General features: G+C 55.3%; 2 protein-coding genes across 5 annotated transcripts in view; one reads left to right on the forward strand and one right to left on the reverse strand.

Moving 5' to 3' along the window:
• Positions 1 to 5,633, forward strand: part of NELFA (negative elongation factor complex member A) — a 27,050-nt gene extending 21,417 nt beyond the window's left edge. Inside the window, exons 3-10 of the mRNA XM_011936761.1 lie at positions 747 to 836; positions 2,219 to 2,349; positions 2,438 to 2,507; positions 2,759 to 2,847; positions 3,696 to 3,807; positions 4,474 to 4,739; positions 4,892 to 4,991; positions 5,089 to 5,633. Coding sequence (XP_011792151.1) covers positions 747 to 836; positions 2,219 to 2,349; positions 2,438 to 2,507; positions 2,759 to 2,847; positions 3,696 to 3,807; positions 4,474 to 4,739; positions 4,892 to 4,991; positions 5,089 to 5,273 — 1,043 coding nt within the window. The 3' untranslated portion in view covers positions 5,274 to 5,633. The remainder of the gene's footprint in view (positions 1 to 746; positions 837 to 2,218; positions 2,350 to 2,437; positions 2,508 to 2,758; positions 2,848 to 3,695; positions 3,808 to 4,473; positions 4,740 to 4,891; positions 4,992 to 5,088) is intronic.
• Positions 5,634 to 6,352: 719 nt separating this feature from the next.
• The window catches only part of WHSC1 (Wolf-Hirschhorn syndrome candidate 1), a 93,497-nt gene continuing 80,980 nt past the window's right edge, over positions 6,353 to 18,869 (reverse strand). For 3 of the 4 annotated variants that reach the window (XM_011936764.1, XM_011936763.1, XM_011936762.1), the window contains 4 exons: positions 13,692 to 13,833; positions 13,206 to 13,312; positions 11,864 to 12,068; positions 6,358 to 9,903 (listed from right to left, as the gene is read on the reverse strand). In XM_011936764.1, coding sequence (XP_011792154.1) covers positions 9,632 to 9,903; positions 11,864 to 12,068; positions 13,206 to 13,312; positions 13,692 to 13,833 — 726 coding nt within the window. In that variant the 3' untranslated portion in view covers positions 6,358 to 9,631. Of the gene's footprint in view, positions 9,904 to 11,863; positions 12,069 to 13,205; positions 13,313 to 13,691; positions 13,834 to 18,869 lie in introns of all 4 variants that reach the window. The other variant, XM_011936765.1, reaches the window with a different exon arrangement.

The following is an 18,869-nucleotide window of genomic DNA, read 5'->3' on the forward strand; positions in this document are numbered from 1 at the left end:
TTTTTAGTAGAGACGGGGTCTCAACGGATTAGCCAGGATGGTCTTGATCTCCTGAACTCGTGATCCGCCCGTCTCGGCCTCCCAAAGTGCTGGGATTACAGGCTTGAGCCACCGCGCCCGGCCTGTGCGTGGGTCTTGGCTGGAACAGGCAGCAGCCAGGGCCCAGCGCTGTCCAAGAGGCTCCATGCAGCCCCAGGGGCACTGGGTAGTCCGTGAAGGACTCTGCTCGCCCCTTGGGCCCCACCCCACAGTGGAACGCGTCCGTTTTGGAGGCCAGCAGCGGCCTCAGGCTCTGCTTTGGGCACTCGTCCCCTGGCCCTTCAGCCTCACCGAACCAAGTCAGGAAAATCTCTTCGTTTGTTTCTTCCTCCTATTTTTGTGTCTAGACCATGCCTGCTGACCCTCAGCGAGGACGGCGCTCCCACTGAGCCAGGGGGAGGCCCGGGTCGACGGAGGGGGCCAGTGAGGCCCCTCAATTCCTTCTCTGCTGCTTTCCCCTGCCATGGGGTCCTGGGAGGTGCAGCCACAGCCACCCAGCTCCCGAAACTTGCTCACCTGAGTGAGTTTCTGACTTGTTGTAATGTGCGAGCTGGTGTCAGGCCCTGCTCGAAACAGCTGCTCATTTAGAGAGAATGCAGTGTTCACAGCTCAGGCCGTCGGATGAATCTGCTTGACAGAGATGTGTTTACAAGGGCCAAGAGCTCTCGCTCTGAGGATCCCTGACACATGTGACCTCTTCCTTCCAGCCACGGAGACCGCCCAGCAGCTGAAGCGGAGCGCCGGGGTGCCCTTCCACGCCAAGGGCCGGGGGCTGCTGCGGAAGATGGACACCACCAGTAAGGTCCCCACCCCGGTGCCGCGAGCCTTGCTTTTAGGGCAGAGCTAAGGGCTTGACCTAGAGACTCGGCTCCCTGTTGGGGAGGTGGTGCACGTGAATGACCCGCAGGCAGCAGCGTTGGGAGCGCCTGGGAAAGCGAAGGCACCGAGGCAGTTGCACCAGCTTCTCCCCTTGGGGAGCGCCCTGGGAGGATGCGTGGGTGCTGAGACAGGAAGGCCGGGATCGGATGGGAGGACAGCATTGGCCCCTGCCTCTCTGCTGTCAGCAGCGGCGGCTTTCGGCCTTCCCAGCTCGGGCTCCTGGCCCCAAGTGCTGCTCTTGGGTTCCCGGGCGGCTCCGCGGGGAGGGCATGGCCGCGCCCCTGCACCCTCCATCTGCCCTTCCTGATTGGTGCTCTCAGGGCTGGGCGTGAGCTTCAGCAGAACGGACCCTGGTCACAGGACTACCGCGTGCCCCCGGGAACCATGGCAGGGCATACTCACCCCAGCGGGTGCTGGATAGTGACCTGGGGGCCAGAGGGCAGGACGGGTGTTGTCCTGTGCTGAGACAGCTGGGTAAACTTGCAGATGGGTGTGGCTGAAAGGGCAGCCTTGCAGGCACCTGCCTCCATGCAGCCCCCGGACCAGCCGGGCTTAGTTTATTTGGGCTCCCATCATTGCACAGTGTTCACATGGGACCTAGTAGAAGGCAGGCATCTTGGGTCTGCTGACTGTTGTCCCCGCATCGGGGGCCATCCCCAGGTCACGTTCCTGCCCACCGCAGCCAAGGTTCCACCTTCCTCTCCTCTGCCCTTCCTGGAGCAGACCCTTGTCTTCCACCCCAACCAGGCATCCCAGGGCTGGGGCTGCACCTGCTGTCCCAGGGAGGGTGGGCCAGCTGTTGGGCAGTGTGTCCAGCCTGTCCCAGTGTGCTACCGCACGGTCCGCCGGGCACCCTCTCTCCGGGCCTGGCACCATGAGAGCCACGCATGCCCTGGAGGGTGTGTGTGGGCACTGGTGGGTAATGACGTAGGCCTCAGGAGCGTCCTTGGACAGGACAAGGCTCGGGAGGGCAGTCCTCGAGCCCAGGCGCCTGGCTTCGCGCCCTTGCCTGTGGAGGCACAGGAAGGAGCCAGAGCTCAGCCCCCCGCGCTGGTGAGGGACTCCACCGGGTGAGATCCTGTGGCTGGGCTGGGGTGCCGCTGTCTTTGTTTGGTGTCTTGGCCAAGTGTGAGGCTGTGGCTCCCGGCACTCCCCTGCTCCCTGAGGTCTGGGATTCTGGGGGTCCTGCCCGCTGCCCGCCAGGGGTTTGGCCCTTGCCCACTGCAGCGCTAGCCTAGAAGGGGTGGGGGACGTTTGCCGGTCACTGCTGCTGGCCCTGACAGTTGCTGTCGTCTTCCAGCCCCACTCAAAGGCATCCCGAAGCAGGCACCCTTCAGAAGCCCCACGGCGCCCAGCGTCTTCAGCCCCACGGGGAACCGGACCCCCATCCCGCCTTCCAGGACGCTGCTGAGGAAAGAACGGGGTGTGAAGGTGGGCCTGTCCCCCAGCTCCTGTGGCGCCCCGAGGCCTGCTGTGCCCTGGTGCTGTCACTAAGGCAGGGCTGTGCTTGTCTTGGCAGCTGCTGGACATCTCTGAGCTGGATATGGTCGGCGCTGGCCGAGAGGCGAAGAGGAGAAGGAAGACTCTGGGTGGGGATTGGGGCCTGCGTGGAGGCGGCAGTGGGGGTCCCTGCGGGCCCTGCCCAGGTGGGGTGGGGCGTGTCCACACTCAGCAGGCAGGGCTGTGCCCCTGCGAGGCTCCTTTTCCGTGGGTGGGCACCTGCTTTTCTCCTCGCTCCTTGGCAGCCTCTCCTGGGAAGCTGTTTGCTTTCCTGCCGCTGCCCCGAGCTGAGCCTGCAGATGCATCTGGGCGCTGGTGAGGACGCCTGTTTTGTCCACAGATGCCGAGGTGGTGGAGAAGCCAGCCAAGGAGGAAACCGTGGTGGAGAACGCCACCCCGGACTACGCGGCCGGCCTGGTGTCCACACAGGTAGGGCTCAGGGCCACACCCCACATCTGCACCGCTGCAGGTGCCCCCTTGTTCTGATTGTGGCCACTCTAGTGTGTTCTATTAGATAATATATGTATGTACATATGTATGCGGTTTGTATTTATGCATATATATGTATATGAGTGGCAGTGTGGGCTGTGCCCTGACATGGGCATCCAACTCAGGCTCAGAGCGGGAACCTGCCCCACGCTTGCTGGATGGGCTGCTGGGGGAGTTCTCCTCACCCCTGTGCCTCAGTGTCCCCTGTGAGGCAGGACTGGTGGTACCTGCCTTGCAGGTGGCCATGAATGGGCACAGGACAGGCCTGTGGGGGTGCTGGGTGGTCAGAGCCCTCGGTGTCCTGGAGACCAGGCCCTGCCTGCAGGTAGGAGGCAGCCATGGGGCACAGCAGGTGCACAGAGGCTACAGTGGGTCGTCTGAGGCCAGGGCCTGGAGGAGGCCACACTGCAGGGTCCCTTTGGGATAATAAGCTCCTTTCTTCCCGTCGCTGCGTGTTCTGGGTTTCTTTACATGAGCATCTTCCTTTTATATCAATGCTTCGTGGTAAGAAAAAACATCACTTCTTCTGTCCTCAGAGATGGGCAGTTTGGGCTCCCCAACCCCTCCCCTCTCCTACACAGGAGCCGCTCAGTCCCCAACCCTGCTGGGGCACCAGGAGCCAGGGGTCCCTTTGCCCGGCCCAGGGAGCTCTGGAGAGCGGCCTCCACCTTCCTGCTGTAGCTCGGGGGGCTACAGCCTGTGGCGGTGGAGCTCCAGGTCGGGCCGTGAGTTAGCACATGCCGGAAGCATGGCCTCTTCTGGGAGAAACCTTAAACTCTGTGTTCCAGAAACTTGGGTCCCTGAACAGTGAGCCTGCGCTGCCCTCCACGAGCTACCTTCCCTCCACGCCCAGCGTGGTTCCCGCCTCCTCCTACATCCCCAGCTCCGAGACGCCCCCAGGTGAGTCTGCTGGCCCCAGTCTGGAACCAGCTGAGTTGCCCACCAGGACGTGGCCTTGCCCATGGGCGCTGCCAGGGCTGCGGTTCCCACTCCTGCATCTCTGTCGTCCCCTCCCCGAGACAGATGCCCTGCTTGTCACCTTGAGCTCCACGACACAAACCAGCTGCTTTGCCCTGCCCTGCCCGTCCTGGGCACAGACAGCTGCCCCAGGACACCGCAGGAAGGGGATGGGGCTGGCAAGGGTCTTCTGCCAGGTGACCCAGCTATTGTTGCTAGGTAGGCGGGAGGGGAGCCGAGGGCCATCCCCCCCGGTTGGAGGGCACTGCCAGGCTCACAGCACCTCAGGCCAGGTCCTGGGCCCCAGGGGCTTGAGGATTCGGCCTTCCTCTCGTCCCACCAGGGCCTGTGGTATGGGGACCTGCTGCAGGCCAGCAGCTGGCCAGAGTCCAGACATGTTATCTGCGGGTCTGGAAAGGCCTGAGACCACTGGCCTTGCTCCTCTGAGTGGGGCTCCTGGGCCTGTGCCCTGGCTGGGGGCCATAGGGAGTTCTCGTCAGAGGGTAGCAGGACAGAGAAGGGGAGCTGAGCCTGTCACCTCCCGGAGCACTAGGGTTTGGGAACAGGGTAGGGGTCCAGCCCCCTCACCAGGCCCCGGTCTACCTGCAGCCCCGTCCTCCCGAGAAGCCAGCCGCCCACCAGAGGAGCCCAGCACCCCGAGCCCCACGCTGCCAGCGCAGTTCAAGCAACGGGCACCCATGTACAACAGCGGCCTGAGCCCTGCCACACCCACGCCTGCAGCGCCCACCTCGCCTCTCACACCCGCCACACCTCCGGCTGTCGCCCCTACCACTCAGACACCCCCGGTTGCCATGGTGGCCCCGCAGACCCAGGCCCCTGCCCAGCAGCAGCCTAAGAAGAACCTGTCCCTCACGGTAGGTGTACCCTGGCGGGGCCCACAGGCCACCAGGTAGGTGGTATGGCCCTGGTCACCTGCTGTGGCATGGGGCTGCCACAGTGCCTGCAGGGGGATGCAGGAGGTAGTCCTGGTGGGGCCTCGGCACCCACACCCCTCTCTCCCCTGTAGAGAGAGCAGATGTTCGCTGCCCAGGAGATGTTCAAGACGGCCAACAAAGTGACACGGCCCGAGAAGGCCCTCATCCTGGGCTTCATGGCCGGCTCCCGAGGTGTGTTCATTAGGCAGGGCCCGGGGGTGCACCGGGCTGGGTGGGGGGCGGGCTCTTTGGCCCCAGACACCCACCCAGCAGCTCCTGCTCTCTGCAGAGAACCCATGCCAGGAGCAGGGGGACGTGATCCAGATCAAGCTGAGCGAGCACACGGAGGACCTGCCCAAGGCGGATGGCCAGGGCAGCACAACCATGCTGGTGGACACAGTGTTCGAGATGAACTACGCCACGGGTCAGTGGACGCGCTTCAAGAAGTACAAGCCCATGACCAACGTGTCCTAGGGCCGCCTGCCTCACAGCTGGTCCTCACTTGGGGGCTCCAAGGGACGATGGCTTTGCCGGCTTAAAGTAACCAGACAGCGGACACCTGGCCCACAGGTGCCCCAGCCACCGCTCTGCTGCTGACCCAGCCTGTTTTAAGTTCTGGATGCATTTCTCTGGGGGTGTTTTGGGCTTATTTTTAAAATTTTAATATGGGTTCCTTTTTGTGTGATTTAAGACACTTTTTGGACTCAACGTTACATTTTTGAATGTAGTAAATTAACCAAAAAAGTTACAACTTCCTAATTTTAGTGACAGCTCTGCCTGTTAGACTCTTACTTTTTAAAATCTTTTCTATTTTCCTCGCTGGGGCAGTGCCCTTGGCACAGTGGTACTGGGGGTGGGGCAGGGACACCTGACCACACCAGTGTGTGGGAGACGGCAGGCCTTGTCCCCTGCCAGTGCCTGCCTGGGAGTTTTGTATTCATCTTTTGTACAGTTGTGGACATTTAAGACAGTATTTGGGTACCTATTTTCATTGTAAAACTATCTGAACCATTAAAGTTTAGCTTTTCTAAAGAAAGCCACCATAGCTGTGTTTGGGGCCAGCTTGTCCTCCTCCCTGCTCCGAGGACCCAGTCCCTCCCTAAGGCGGCCGTCAGGATGGGGTGGTCCAGGGCTGGGGTCTTCCTAGGACACCCTGGCCCACAGGGTGAGGAACAGGTAGGGTCAGCCCTCGGGGCGCTCACTTGACTTGGCTGCAGGCCTGGGGACCACCCGGCTCAGTCGACTGCAGGGCTGCGGGACAGCAGTGGTTCCTTCTCTCCAGACCATTTCGCCTTTAATGGGAATTTGGGAAGCAAATGATTTCTGAAAGAAGAAAGCATTTTTCCAAAGTCAGTTACGCCTGCTATTTCCAGTATTTGTTATACTTCCCAAGATGGCACTGCCTCTCCCCAGCGGGTCAGGTCAAAGGCAAAATGACATGGTCAGGACAGGGAGCCCCACCCATCGGAGGCATCAGCGCCACGCCCAATGCTCTGCAAGTCAAAGTAACTGGAAATAAAAAATCAAACAATCCCATGTAAAATAATTTAAGAAAAAAAGCCTTTAAAATGTTTTTAATACAAAAATACTCATACACAATTTTCCAAACACAGCTTTCCATTTTAAATGCTATTTTCCCCCAACTGGCAAGTCTCAAATCTCTATTTCAGTACATCCCCCCAAAAGTGAATTTCAAGTTTTTAAGTCTAACTATCAAACCTGGTGACAGCACCCAGTATTCCTAAAAGGAATCTGACCGTATATTGTATGAAGTTTAGACACCAATAGGCACATTGAAGTTTGTATTTAATTTCTGACAGGGCATTTCACACCTCAACAGGGTCTGGTGAGGCCGTGACACCCCGTGGACACAGCATTTTACTCTACTGACTAACAGTCATCAACTACACTCATAGGATCAAGATATTTGGCAACTGACAGTCATTTGCATTAACTTGAATTATAAAACAGATTTAATTCTTGAAAATAAGGTAGTTCTGGAAGATGGGCACTGCGCACACCGGGGTTTAGACGTCAAGACAAACACCACGAAGGGGACCCAGACAGCCGCGGACGGGTGTCCCCGAAAGAAAGGCTGGCCTGAGGACGGACAGCTGGGTTCTCACTTCAGGTGCCTGAAGAGTTTCCCCCACAGGTGACCACGTTTTAAGCTGCCCAATCGAACACATGCCCTGTGAGCACACACAGGTGGGTATGGGTTTAGGTACAGATCTTGGCTTCGGATGCCAAGGAATCCTGAGGGATTGGGGCAGTTTTTGTGTTTTGCTTCACATTAATGACAAAGAATTGAAGCCGATGATCAGGAAGCCACGGCATCCTCATAACAAAGCTGGGCAGGGCCGAGAGCCAACCACACCCACAGTCACAGCTGGGGCCTGGCCAGCCGCAGTGGAGAGAAGCCCTGCAAGCTCAGGGCCGCTACCCCAAAGCCTGGCTCCACCGAGTGATCAATGGGTATTCTAGAGACATTCAAAGTTAGTGTTATTTGCTCATTAGTTGAACAGGTTTTGGAAAGGGGGAGGAACCATATTTAAAATTTTTGCAGTATTTCCTTCAGAAAGATCATAAAATAATTTGGAAGTATTATCAAAGCGATTAAAAGTCACAATATTTCACTACTGTCAAACACAAAAATAAGTTAATATCTGCTCCCCAAAGTGCACTGCAAAGCCGATTCTGATGTTTTAACGTAAGCATTATTAGTCCCTTAGCTGCCGGAAAGGATTTTTCGGGCAAATGACAGCAGGGTCCTGGAGCCTTAGATTCTATAAAGGCCAGGGCCATACGTGTATGTGGGGACACTGCCCGGCCTGTCCCTATAACAACCTTCCAGGTTAGGGTATAAGGAGCATAAATCTATGAGCCGATCCAGTATTTTCTTAGGACAATTTGAGAGAAGTTAAGAGTCCGAACTGGAAAGCACTCCCACCCCATCTTAACCAGCGAGTGCATCTCAGAGGCCACGGCCACACGAGCAAGTCAGTGGCCTCTCAGCTCGTTTCCCCTGGCTCCTCTGTGTAGTTAACTTTGCTGCGGACTGTGATGGGAGAAGGGACAGCCACCAGTCAGTGAAACTTCCAGTCAGTGCTCAGGGAGGCGTGGGACCCTGTAGGCCACACACCCCAAACCCCACGCTTACAGGTCACAAAACCACAGACTAGCCAGTCTCAGGTCCAAAGACACTGCAGTTTACCAAGGCATAAAAGATGCCACAGAAAATGAACAGGAGCCTCAGCAGCAGTTTTCAAGGGGAGTTTTGTAAACTTCTCTGCAATATGCATGTGTCCTCCGTAGGTTATTTTAAGAAAAGGCCATAAAAAAAGCACCTACTGCTGAATGTTCTCTCCCTCCTCCCTCCCAGACAAGCAGCCCCTCAGGGCACATGGGCAGAGGCACACACCGTGCCCCCTTCTCAGGGTGCTCCAAACTTCCCAGGGTCGAGGGTCCCTCAAGAAAGAACCAATTCTTACAACATACGTAGTACTCAGATAGGTCTCACTTTGTAAAACTGGACCTTTTAAAAACTAAAGTGAAACCTCACAGGAAAGCGGGCGTCAGACCTGGCCTAGACCAGTGCCCATGACACACGGGCGAGGCACACACACCTGCCAGGCAGGCCTCCACCCCCACGACCACACCTCTCAGTGGATGCCCTGGCGGAGGGCGACTGTGATCAGCAGTCTGCGTCTTCCATCAACAGATCCAGAGTGCTGAGATGGAAGCCACTCTGGGTGGCAGGAGGGTAGACTCTGGGTCTCTCTTTAGACCCATGTGCTGTGGTCCCTGGGGCCTGCAGCGCCCTGCGGGGCTCCCTAAGTTGTCACTTCCTGTGCTCTAAGCGGAATGTGGTCTCAGGCCCTGCAGAAGTCACTCCTTTCGCCATGGAACTCAGGGTCGCATCAGTAAAGACACATTTCAGTCGGTGGTGATTTGTGAAATAGGTTTAGCAAAAATATATTGAGAATAAAAATCAGAAACTGGTAAAGAAAAGCCAAATGAAAAAAATATACAAAGTTCTCCCCCAAATGTTGATAAGAACCTAGCGAGTTCAGAAGATAGGCCCAGGTGAGACGTGGCCCAACCCAGCCAGGCCTCGAAAGTGCTCCGCGGGAACTACACGTTGAAGTGGAGGTGTTATTGGCATTTCATTCAAATCCATGAGGAGAAAAAACTACGGGAGGAAATCTTACAACACCATTGCTGCCACCACCTGCGTGGCCAGCTTCTCACTAGGATGGAAAAGAAGCATTTCTGAGGAACAATTCACATTAGTACAAAAAAATGATACAGCCATTTCCAAAGAGCAGAGTAATGATCACAATGGCGGTTTCGAGGAATCCAGGGTCAGTGCTCGCACGGGCCTTACCTGGCCTCTCCTGAGTGGCGACGGCGCTGAAAGCAGAAGCAGAGCAACGCGAAGCCGAGTTTCTAGCGACCCTCGGGAAAAGCCTACGCTACACATTTCAGAGGAGATTAAAACATTCCATATGCCAATTAACTTTAACCTAAAAAAATAAGAGTGGGAGGGAACCTTGACATTCTGAGAAATTCAAGTGTGGCGGTAACGCTGAGGAGTGAGGCTGTTTGTCCAGGAACGCTGAGCTGGGCTCAGACGGTCATCAGTGCAGACGCAGCAGACGCTGCTGAGGATGGCTCAGTGGTGGGGAGGCGCTCCCTCCCGAGGAGGCCTGTACGTCTGTGTCCTGGCGGCTTGAGCTGGGTCCTCTGGGCCAGTTCATGCTCGCCCTCTCCCGCAGGCAGGGCCGGCCGCCCTACACCGCCCGTGGATCCGGCCAAGCTGCCGCCTGGCGCTATTTGCCCTCCGTGACTCTCCGCCAGCCCCTCCGCCGCCGCCTCTTCCCCTTTGGCTTCCCTGGCTCTGGCGGGGGCTTCTCAGTCTTGGCGCTCCTGATCGATGCCGCCCCTAAGTCATGCTCACAGCAGTAGGACCGCCCGTCCGGGGTGCAGCTGAAGGCTGTCCCGTCCTGGTGCTCCTTACAGAATGAGTTGGGGCAGAAGTGGCAAAATGAAGTTGAAGGTTTGCCACACACGTCACAATGATGCCAAGGACATTCCCACTTCCCTGCAACAGAACACAGGAGATGAGCACACAGAAGTGATGGAATCACAACTTCAGCATTCTCATAGTTGAAGATGACTTACGACTGTCAGGTCAAGTGAACACAAATTAAAACAGTGCTGGCTCCAGCTAACAGGATGGGCAGACAAACTGTCTCCACTGCAGTCCAGGCGGGCTCCCTGGCAGGGCCTGTTGACTCCACAGTACCTGCCAGGCCCCTAAGGACCACCTGTTAACGCCTCTTTATGTTTCAGCAACTGAGAGAGGAGCTGTGCTGGGTGCGGGAGTATCCCCCGGCCCCGCCTGGACAGGCAGGGGCTGCTTTGCTCATTTTCATGCAACCTGCCCTCTCCCAAGGGACTGATTTTCAACTTGGGTATTCATCTTTCTGGCATGACTCTGTAAAGGCTCTGTCAGGTTACGGACCACCCTCTCACACCCATGGCCAACACTTTTCTCTATCGTGTGTCATCTTTACCATACAAAAATGTTTTTTACACAAATATCTGAATTCTTTTTTTTTTTTTTTTGAGATGGAGTCTAGCTCTGTCGCCCAGGCTGGAGAGCAGTGGCACGATCTTGGCTCACTGCAGCCTCCATCTCTCGCGTTCAAGCGATTCTGCCTCAGCCTTCCAAGTAGCCAGGATTACAGGCACCCGCCAGCACGACCAGCTAATTTTTGTATGTTTAGAAAGATTGGGTTTCACCATGTTGGCCAGGCTGCTCTCAAACTCCTGGCCTCAAGTGATCCACCCACCTTGGCCTCCCCAAAGTGCTGGGTTTAGAGGCATGAGCCCCCATGCCTGGCCTGGATTTTCTTTTTGTAGTTTTTTTGGTTTGGGATGGAGTCTTGCTCCGTCACCCAGGCTGGAGTGCAATGGCACTATCTCGGCTCTCTGCAATCTCGGCTCACTGCCTCACTGCCACCTCCACCTCCCGGGTTCAAGTATTTCTCCTGCCTCAGCCTCCCGAATAGCTGGGATTACAGGTGCGTGCCATCACACCAGTCTAATTTTTGTATTTTTAGTAGAGACAGGGTTTCACCATGTTGGTCAGGCTGGTCTCGAACTCCTGACCTCAGGTGATCTGCTCACCTTGGCCTCCCAAAGTGCTGGGATTACAGGCGTGAGCCACCGCACCCGGCCTCTTTTTGGTTTCTTGTTTTGGGTAAGGGCCTTTTAATTTTTCTTCTGTGATTCCACAGTCATGAGCCCCATGGCGACACACTGCAAGATTGTAACGGAGGCGGCTGCACCCTTAGGTGTGAGCCATGATGTTTGTGCAGCACCAGAGTCATCTCACGACCCATTTCTCAGACTGTCTCATCACCAAGTGCAACAAGACGCTACTGTTTTCCCACTGGCGCCTGTCATCTCTGAAATGCGTGGTGCTGGAAGGTGGAGCCCACTCTACTTTCCTTCAAACGGAGCCAGATCTGCAGCTCGTCAACCAGCGGTGCCTCCTGGTGCACAGGTGTCTCTGGGGACAGCCTGCCCTGCGCATCCAGGACAGGGGCTCTGGGCCCCTCCATTCCCAGTGTAGTGCAGCCAGGCCAGACCCCTCTGAGCTGTCAGAGGGACGCAGGTGCTGGGGCTGCTGTAGAGGCCTTTCTCCTAGGAGGGGCTTTAGTTCCCAGGGCCGCCTCCTTCCTGGCCGCCCCGCCCCCACGGCATGGATGAGAGCCCCAATTCTGCAGCTGGGCCTCAGGCTGCCTGAATCCCTCCTGGAGGTTCCAGGGGCTACCCCGTCACCACATATCTTCTCTGCTCGATGCAGAGATCTAGAATGTGCGGCTGGTGGAACAAAGGCTCTGCCACCCTGGATCAGGGCCTTGGCTGCATGAGTGCCTGATGCGCCTGCACCCAGATGAGGCCTGGTCAGCAGGAAAAGTGGCAGCAGGAGCCACCATCAGGAGCCTGCCACACAGACACAGCCCCAAGCCACCATGAGGCTGCACACCCACCGAAGGGCCGCTTGCCAAGGCCCAGGCAGGACAGGTGGTAGGCCTTGGTGCAGAACTTGCGGTCACACAGCACCAGCTGCCCACCATCGCCACAGCGGAAGCACTCGTCCTCCGACTGCCTCTTCCCTTCCCCTTTTGCTCTGCGCCGCCTGGTTTTCTTCTTGGTCTTTTTGCCCTTTTCCTCTGAAGAAAGGGTCGTTGAGGTCTAGAGTCAAGAATTAAGCACAGATCACCAGAAAGAATTACACAGGCTGAAGCAAACAGAAAGAGAGGGCAGAAGAGCAAGTTACAATCCGGAAACTTCAGAGATCTCTGCAGGTGCCCAACACGAAGAGGGGAGGAGAGGAGTGTCCTCCCCGTGCTCCCCAGACATCCTTAGACTCACTCAACTCAGCGTGAAAAAGCTGAACAAAGACTACGCCTAGAGTGAGCTTTGTTGGAAGCCTGCAATGATGCATCTCAGCAGACACGCAGCTCCAGGATCTGCTGATGGGACCCACGAGCAAAGAAGGCCACCACAGGCATAACAGTTCCTGCCCACCACCCGGGGTCTCCTCACTGGGAAATTCCACGGGAACGTGGACACAGGCGGGTGGCAGTGACCTGAGTGCAGTGACTGTCCTCAGCAACAAGGCTGAGGACAGACACCGGCTCAGGGCCGAGCTGGTGCCACTGTCAGGCTTTCAGGCCCAGGTTCTACACAGCACAGGGAAGGGGTGCAAGAGTGCCCCCCCCAAATCTCTGTCCTTCCTGGAACCTTGGAAGGTGACTGTATTTGGAAATAGGGTCATTGTCAATGAGATCTGTTAAGATGGGGTCACACAGTAGTAGGGCAGGCCCTAAGTCAACAGGACCAGTGCTCTTATAAGAAGGTCAAGTCAACAGTCATGTTCGCAGGGAGAACAGTTGGGCGGTGCTGCCACAAGCCAAGGAGCGGCAAGGGCTGTGGCCGCCACCAGGAACGGGAGACAGGCCTGGGAAGGAGCCTCCTGAGGAGGCTTCGGAGGGCGCACAGCCCTGCCCACACCCTGACTTCAGACTTCTGGCCCCCAGAACTGAGAAACGATAGGCTCCTGTTAAGCCCTGCGTCTGTGGGGCATTGTTCTGGCAGACCTGGGAAACACTCTCAGTGAGGAACTCTTAACAACTGGCCTTTGTTGAGAGGCACTGTTGTGCCCTACTTGGGGAGCCATCCTCCCCAGCCCACAGCAGGGACCTCGCTCCCACCTGTCCAGCAACAAGCCTGCCTGGAGGAGGCCACTGTTCATGGTGAGGCACATGTCTCCAGGGGTGCAAAATGCCAACACAGAGCCTGGGCGGAAGGAGGGCATCACAGCCTTACCTTTGGTCTATCCCCGAGGAATCCACTGCAATTGGAGGCTCCACACCGACAGACCGTTTTTTCATTGCCCAAACAATCGAGGTTGTAGTTAAAAGTCAGCTCCGTCCCTGGGAGAAGAGAAGACAGACCCCAAATTGGAAACACCTGCCTTTCTCTTCAAACACTAAGGGGCATTGACCTAAGTATATTAGGTCAACAAAAATACTCTTATTATTTTCGTATCTGTACTGGCTTGATCCATGGCCTTTCAATTTTGTTTGGTAGAAGACATTCAAACCAAAAGAGACTCCACATTAGCACCCACCTCCCCCAGAGCCTTTCCAGTCCAGCCCCACGCAGCTCGCAGCAATGGCCACTCTGCCCCCATAGCCAGAGCCCCACACAGGGTCTGGAGCTTGTACCTGCAGGAACGCCGCAGACGGCAAACAGACCCACGCGAGTGTCCCCATAGCCAGGAGCCCCACACAGGGTCCCCAGAGCTTGTACCTGCAGGAATGTCGCAGACGGCAAACAGGCCCACACGAGTGTCCCCGTTCACTGTCCACTTGAGGGTCTCACAGTTGGGCTGGCAGCTGTGATTCATAAATCGAGAGTAGTTTCCTTTGGGGCCAGCGTCAATTATACGGTCCTGGAAAGTCAAGCGATATACGAGATCAAGTGTTAGCAATCGTGTTATTTTTAAAGGGAATTTTCACCATCATAAGGCACATTGAACAAGTTGTGTTCCTTGTTGTACGGAAAACCGTGGTGTCCCGTGTCCACTGAGACAGGACACCCCCAAACCAGCCCTGTTTCTCTTGCTCACAGAGGACAGGTCAGGACCACATGGAAAGGACCGAGCCTTAGTGAGCGCCCAGAAGGACAGGACAGGGAGCCGGAGCTCCCAGCATCCTCCATGATGGCAAACAAGGGAGCTAAGGTCAACACCAACAGCCTAGCCAAGTGGCACTCAAGGACAAGAACAAGACTCACCCTGGCTGGGTGTGGTGGCTCACACCTGTAATCCCAGCACTTTGGGAGGCTGAGGCGGGCAGATCACCTGAGGTCAGGAATTTGAGACCAGACTAGCCAACATGGTGAACCCCCATCTCTACTAAAAATACAAAAAAAATTAGCTGGGCATGGTGGTATGCGCCTGTAATCCCAGCTACTCGGGAGGCTGAGGCAGGAGAATCACTTGAACCCGGGAGGCAGAGGTTACACAGAGTGGAGATTACGACATTGCACTCCAGCCTGGGCAACAAGAGCAAAAACTCACCCAACCAAAAAACCAGCAAGGGATGCAAAGAAACAATTCACAAAGAGCAAATCCAGGCAAAGGTGGAGAAACGCAGATCAGAGTGACAGTGCGCTCTGACTTTGCACCCATGGCGCTGATGTCACGTTGGCTGAGATGAGGGGGTGGCCGCAGGGCTGGCAGGAAGGCTTTCGAGAGAGCAATCTGATAAAGAGCCCTGGGAATCACAAATGCAAGCACAATGTGGTCTAGAACTGATCCACTGAAATCCAGGTATCTGGAGGCCAAAGGCAGGAACTGGAAACAATATATCCACCCAGCAGCGGGGGACGGACAGCCCCGGCCTCCACCCGAGGAGCCGCCAGATCCACCGCACAACCGCGTGGGGGAGAATCAAAAGGCCACATAAAGCATAATGGTCATGTGTTCACGCAAAACCACGTGTATGAATAGATAAATACAGGCATACGGACATCCATAAGCTAGCTGTCTCATGGTCCCAGGAAGCAGTAGGCTTCGGAGTCACTATTCACACGCCACCTCTGACACACCTGCCCACGCACCCAGCCCTGGTGCAATCTCCCAGGGTGCCCCTGTCTGGGACCGCTGGCCCCCTGTCCTTTCTATATACCCACACAGGCCATCCCTTTAAAACCAGAAATGGCACCAGAATGTGGTTCTCTGCAAGGTGCTTTTCACAATAATAAAATACACTAGTCAACCCAGAGTGCCACTCTTCAACACCTGCATGACACCCCCTAACACAGAAGTGGGGGTGCTATCCGCCCTCTGCAGATGCTTTGTCATGACGCACTGAGCCACGGTGCCGACATGCACATTGGCATGCACATCACTTCTGCAGGACACCAGGACAAGGACAGCATGGAGCATGCACCTGGGACATGCCACCAAAGCCAACAATGACAACCCCGGCCCCTGACGCCTGGCAGCACCATGTCTAACCTACATTCCTACCACTACCAGCAGGGCCCAGTGCCACTTCCTTCTTATCAGGCCAATTTTCATCTGTGGGTTGCCTGCCATGTCTTGACCCTGTTTTATTTATCTTAACTGATTTACAGATGTTCCCTAGATATTCCAAACATCAGACCCCTTTATAACAATGTGTTGGCCGGCCACGGTGGCTCACACCTGTAATCCCAGTACTTTGGGAGGTCAAGCATCACTTGAGGCCAGGAGTTTGAAACCAGCCTGGCCAACATGGTGAAACTCTGTCTCTACTAAAAAGACAAAAATGAGCCAGGTGTGGTGGTGGGCACCAGTAATCCCAGCTACTCGGGAGGCTGAGGCAGGAGAATCACTTGAACCTGGGAGGCAGAGGCTGCAGTGAGCTGAGACTGTGCCACTGAACTCCAGCCTAGGTGACAGAGTGAGACTCCGTCTCCAAAAAGAAAAAAAAAGTGTCGAAACCTTTCCCATAGCTTCCCAGCTCCCAAGGGAATCTTCCCTGCGCAATGCCTTTTCTCACAAAGCTGCAACTATTTTACCCTTTGCTTCGTGCATTTTCGGTTTGCTGAGTAGTTGCATGCAGCTTTTCCCACCACACAGATTATAACATCCATCTCCCCCTCTCCTAGCTGTTAATCCATCTGGAATTGACCTTTGTAAGTGGTGTGAGGGGAGGCATCAGTGCGTGGTACGTGGGCTGCCTAGCCCTGGCTTTGGCCACACTCCCCCCGGCCATCCACCTGGGTTTGGGCCCCGCTGGAGTCACAGGAACACCATGGGGAGCACTGTCACCCCCAGGGGACGCCCACCTTTCCCACAGCAAGGCTTCAAGATAAAGCACTGGCTAGACCTGCAGATCTTTCCTTCTACGTGGACTCTGAAGTTGCCTGTCCAGGTATATTTAAACGTTTTTGCTATTTTTATCGCGCTTACAACGAGCTTGCACTGGGGAAGATTTCCACCCTCACAGCCTCTCCTTTCCCAGCTGGGACTTAGCCCGTGTCACCACTAGTCCATGTCATCTCTCATGTCCTTCAGTGACACTGCCAAACTTTCCAAAGAAGCCTGCTGCATTCACATACATGCATCAGTGCTCTTTGTGGCTCTGCATACATGAGGAGGGTAGAGGAAAACCTGTGGACCTGGCCTCTCTCTGTTGTCACTACAGCTCACATGAGACCATCACCAAACACAGCCATCTCATTCTCCAAGAGACACCATTTGCCTCTTGCTGCTCTGCTGCAGCCTTAGCGGGGGACAGGAGTGGCATGAGCGTCCTGACTTATTTCTGAACCGGCCACAAGTGTCTGGCTCACCAAGCATCAGCTGGCAGCCGCTGATGTCCTTTAGCAAGCTAAACATAGTTGTAGTCCTGGCTTCTTGGGAAGTTTTTGTCAGGAATAGGTTTGAATTTTCTCAAATTAGCCTCTGGTGTTCATGAAAATGACCCTGGATTTGTTTTCCTCCTTTACCTACTGATAGGGTTGCTAAGCCCTCCTTGCGGTCCTGGGGTAAACCCCACTCAGTCACAAGGAACTGCTCTCCATGCTCTTCAGGTGCGCCCTGCCGGCTGGCACACACCCTCACAGGTCCCAGGCCCCCTCCTCCCCTGTTCACACACAGGTCCACACCCTGGCTCGGACCTCACGCCTCAGTACGTGTGTCTCCGAAAAATACACAGCACTGTTGTGGGTTTGTAAGAAGAGATTTACTTATTTCTATTGTTTGTTTTTGTTTTGTTTTTTAATTTCTAAGTCTCTGCTTGGTTTCTAAACACTTCCTCCAGTATATTCTGTCCTTCTTTTTGACGAGACGAATTCATGCTCATCATCTGTCCAGAATCTCTGCCTTCAACTAAGAGGCGAACTCACGGTCAGCTGTCTTCATTGGCCTTTCTCCTGGATCCCATAGGCTAGTGGGAAGGCCCTAAATTTAGGGTGCATCTCATCCCCAGTGGTGGCTCTGGTGTCAAAAAAGCCTTCTTCTGTGTCACTGAAAGTGGTGGGGCCTGAATTCCACCTTGTCTGAGAACAACTCTTTTCTTTGACTTTACGTTGGTATACCTTTGCCCGCAATTGTTTTTTTGATTGAGACAGGGTCTCCCTATATTGCCCAGGCTGGTCTCGAACTCCTGGACTCCAAGCAGTCTGCCCGCCTCAGCCTCCCAAAGTGCTGGGATTACTGGTGTGAGCCACTGAGCCCGGCTTGCCCACACTTTTATTTTTAACCTTCCAGAATCTTTGTTCCTTGCATGCTGCAGAGAGTTCGGTTTTATGATCCAATCTGGAAGTCTTTTAAGAAGTAAGTGAGCCCATTTCCTCTTTCCAGATATGCTGGGCACAGTTAGAACACATTCATGTCTTGCTTGTTTCTATGGGCTTTCAGCCTTTCACTGTGAGGCAGAGGGGCTGCTTGATCTCCTGCTGTTGGGGACTCTGTCCTCTCCTATTGGCGGCCCTTTACGTGCCCCGTCATCCTGCACGCCCACATGTAATGTCCCGGACACCCTTGCCCCTGCTTGTGCACACTGCAATCAGCCAGGATTTCCTCCCTCAAATGCCCCTCGAGCCCAGCTCTCATCAGTGGCATTATCTTCATGCTCTCCTTTGCTCCAGAACACACCTCAGCTTCTGCTCCCACCTGACTCAGCGGCTCTGGCTCACCGGTGTTGGGGATGAACTTACCCTCCTTTCTCCCTGCTCCTCCCACTGCCCCTTCTGGTGGGGGCGACATGCCCAGTACGCTGCTGCCACTGCCCATCCTGTTGCTGGAGCTCCACCTGATTCTGCTGGAGGCTTGGAGCTCATCTCTCAGCAGTTGACTCAGGAAGGACGCGTTCCTTTAATTCTCTATGCTCCAACCTGCATCTCTGTCGTTGTTACACCCAGAGAATCACACGGCTGAATGGACACCCCTGGCTCATTCCGTGGAGCCTATCCTGTCCGGGGCACTGGGTTCTACCATGAAGAGCCTCCAGCTGGCCCTATTTCTCCCCTTAGAAGCAATTTAGGTTTTTTTGTTTTGTTTTGCCTGCCTATCTACAGGATTCTTGGCTGTGCCCAGTCATCCTAATTATGATGTCACCCAATCTGACTCAGCCCCGCTGAACCACTCTCTGGCCTGCTTGAATGCACAGTGCCTCTCTCCTCAGCAGCCTCTGCCCCAGGCGCCACTCTCATCCTTCTCTCTTTCCTTCCTACCTTCCTTCTCTCTCTCTCTCCCAGGTTCTTTTGGCTGCACTCTGCTCACTCCCCACATCCACCCTCGTGCAGTCCTTGTGGTTCCTACTTTCTAGTGTGTTCCTTGAGGTTTAGGCTTTGCTTAGAAAATAATTTTCTTTTCCTTCTTTCACTCCTGAGTTCTACAAGTTCCCAATCTAGCTCTCCTTTCTGCCTGGCTATCTCTGAATCCTCATATTCAAAAAATTTGTGATGAATATTAGGGTGTAACTTTTATCT

The sequence above is a fragment of the Colobus angolensis genome, unplaced genomic scaffold (assembly GCF_000951035.1).
Source record: "Colobus angolensis palliatus isolate OR3802 unplaced genomic scaffold, Cang.pa_1.0 Scaffold157, whole genome shotgun sequence".
NCBI classification, from domain to species: Eukaryota; Metazoa; Chordata; class Mammalia; order Primates; family Cercopithecidae; genus Colobus; species Colobus angolensis.